Below are 2,132 nucleotides of genomic sequence, written 5' to 3'. Positions count from 1 at the left end.
GGGGGAATACGTTTTTTTTTATTCCGTTTGGCCCCCCCGGGATTCCCCCTCTTCCCCCGGAACAAGCGAACTCCGTGGTCAACACTAAAAGACACGGCCAATGGGGGACCGAGACCTAGCCGCCTGCGTTTCAGCGGGGTGGGGGACACCCGCCCGCAGAATGCAGTGTTCCTGGCACTCCGGTCGGTCCTCCCCACGTATCGGCACAGCACCCCCCCCCCCCCCCCCTTTTGCTCACGCGGTGCTCTGACTGCTCTGCCCAAGACCGTCTCCCCTTCGCTTGGGCTCCTTCCCACCTCTCACCCACGCGCACCGGGCCCTGCACTTGTAATGCCGTGGGGGGGCTCCTGCCGTTAGACGTGGAGTCGCGAGGGGCTAGCCTGGCCCTCGCCCCCACCACCTCGTGTGTGTGTGGAGGAGTTTGCCTTACCTGACCTCACCTCGCCCTTAGGTGCGGAACCGCTGGAACAGGATCGAGCGTGCCAATGCGCTGCGCGAGAAGAACGGGGACGACGCGGGCGGGTGGGGCCGCTTCCTAGACACTTCCGAGACGCCTCCTAGACACTTCCGAGACGCTTCCGAGAGACGTTTCTGAGACACCTCCGAGACACTTCCTGGACTCTTCTGAGACGTTTCTGAGACACCTCCGAGACACCTCCGAGACACTTCCGAGGCGCTTGCTCCGGGTCTGTGAACAGCGTCTCTTCACACGCACCGCGCTGTGAAACAGGTACCGCTGTCGCCGGTGCGGCCAGCCAAAGCGCGGGCATACCTGCACCGCCCTCGGGCAAGGCTCCCCCTCTGAGCTGGCGCGAGATGAGCCGAGATGAGCCGAGATGACAGCCGAGATGAGCCGAGATGAGCCGAGATGACAGCCGAGATGAGCCGAGATGAGCCGAGATGAGCCGAGATGACAGCCGAGATGACAGCCGAGATGACAGCCGAGATGACAGCCGAGATGACAGTCGAGATGACAGTCGAGATGACAGTCGAGAGAACGGGCAGAACAGGCAAGAGATCGACCGGTCAGACGGGCAGCGCCGAGTGCCACGGGAGGCTAGCGAGACACCCGCCTCTAATCATGACTCGCATCTCTTTCCATATCTCCCCGTATCTCCCCGTATCTCCCCGTATCTCCCCGTATCTCCCCGTGTCTCCCCGTGTCTCCCCGTATCTCCCCGCATCTCGAGGCCTAGAAGCGGAAGACGGCTCCGCGTATTCCAACTAGCGCGCTCGAGACGAGACGCACCCCACACGGCACGCGGCACACCGAAGTCACTCATTGCCAACTACGAAGTACCAACGAAGGAACCACTGGTTGTGAACTATGAACGAGTCTTGATTGGCCGCAGGCGAGCAAGTCCGCCGAGGTCTCCCGTCTCTCCGCTTCTCTCTCCGAGGTTCGCGCGAAGCAGGAGCCGCCGCCGCCGCCGCCGCCGCTGTCTGCAGTCCCGCCGCCGCTGCAGCTGTCGGTGGTGCTGCCGCCCGCAGCGCCGCCCGCCGCCGCGGCGGTACAGGACGCCGCAGACGGCAGCACGAGCAGAGGAGGTGGAGGAGGCTGCGGCGGGGGAGTCGCGCCCGTTGTGCCGCCGCCCCCCGCCGCCCCTCTTCTCGCTGTCGCCGCCGCCGCTGTCGCCGCCGCCGCCGCCGCCGCTGCCCCACCCGCATCTGCGCTGCAGCGGCTGCCGTCGGCGGCGGCCTTGCAGCAGCTGCCCTCTCTGCTGCAGCCGCTGCCGCCGCTGCTGTCTCCGCTGCAGCAGCTGCAGCCGCTGCAACCGCTGCAGCCGCTGCAACCGCTGCCGTCGCCGACCGCGATACGCCGTTTCCCTTCGGCGACGGCGGTCGAGCTTCCGCGGCCAAGGCAAGACCTTCCCGTCTCTACCAGAGTCGGCGCGTGTCGTCGCTCACGCACACGCAAACACACACACACAGCCACACAATCGCACGCATGCGCGCGCACACACACACACACACACACACACACACACACACACACACACACACACACACACACACACACACACACACACACACGCACGCACACACACACACACACACACACACACACACTGCCCAGCAGCGCCTGCAAAAAAGAAATCCGCCGCCCGAAGACGCGAGTCTGCCTGCAGGTG

The 2,132-nt window shown here is 65.2% G+C and overlaps 1 protein-coding gene across 1 annotated transcript in view; it reads left to right on the top strand.

Annotated features, from left to right (window-relative positions):
* The window catches only part of EMIHUDRAFT_463908 (hypothetical protein), a gene marked incomplete at both ends in the record, with an annotated part of 5,484 nt that overhangs the window by 1,168 nt on the left and 2,184 nt on the right, over positions 1-2,132 (top strand). The window contains one exon of the mRNA XM_005772970.1: positions 1,353-1,511. Within this exon, the coding sequence (XP_005773027.1) occupies positions 1,353-1,511 (159 nt within the window). The remainder of the gene's footprint in view (positions 1-1,352; positions 1,512-2,132) is intronic.

The sequence above is a fragment of the Emiliania huxleyi genome (assembly GCF_000372725.1).
Source record: "Emiliania huxleyi CCMP1516 unplaced genomic scaffold EMIHUscaffold_35, whole genome shotgun sequence".
NCBI lineage: Eukaryota > Haptophyta > Isochrysidales > Noelaerhabdaceae > Emiliania > Emiliania huxleyi.
Note: the sequence above shows the minus strand (reverse complement) of the source record. Positions and strands in the feature narration are given on the sequence as shown.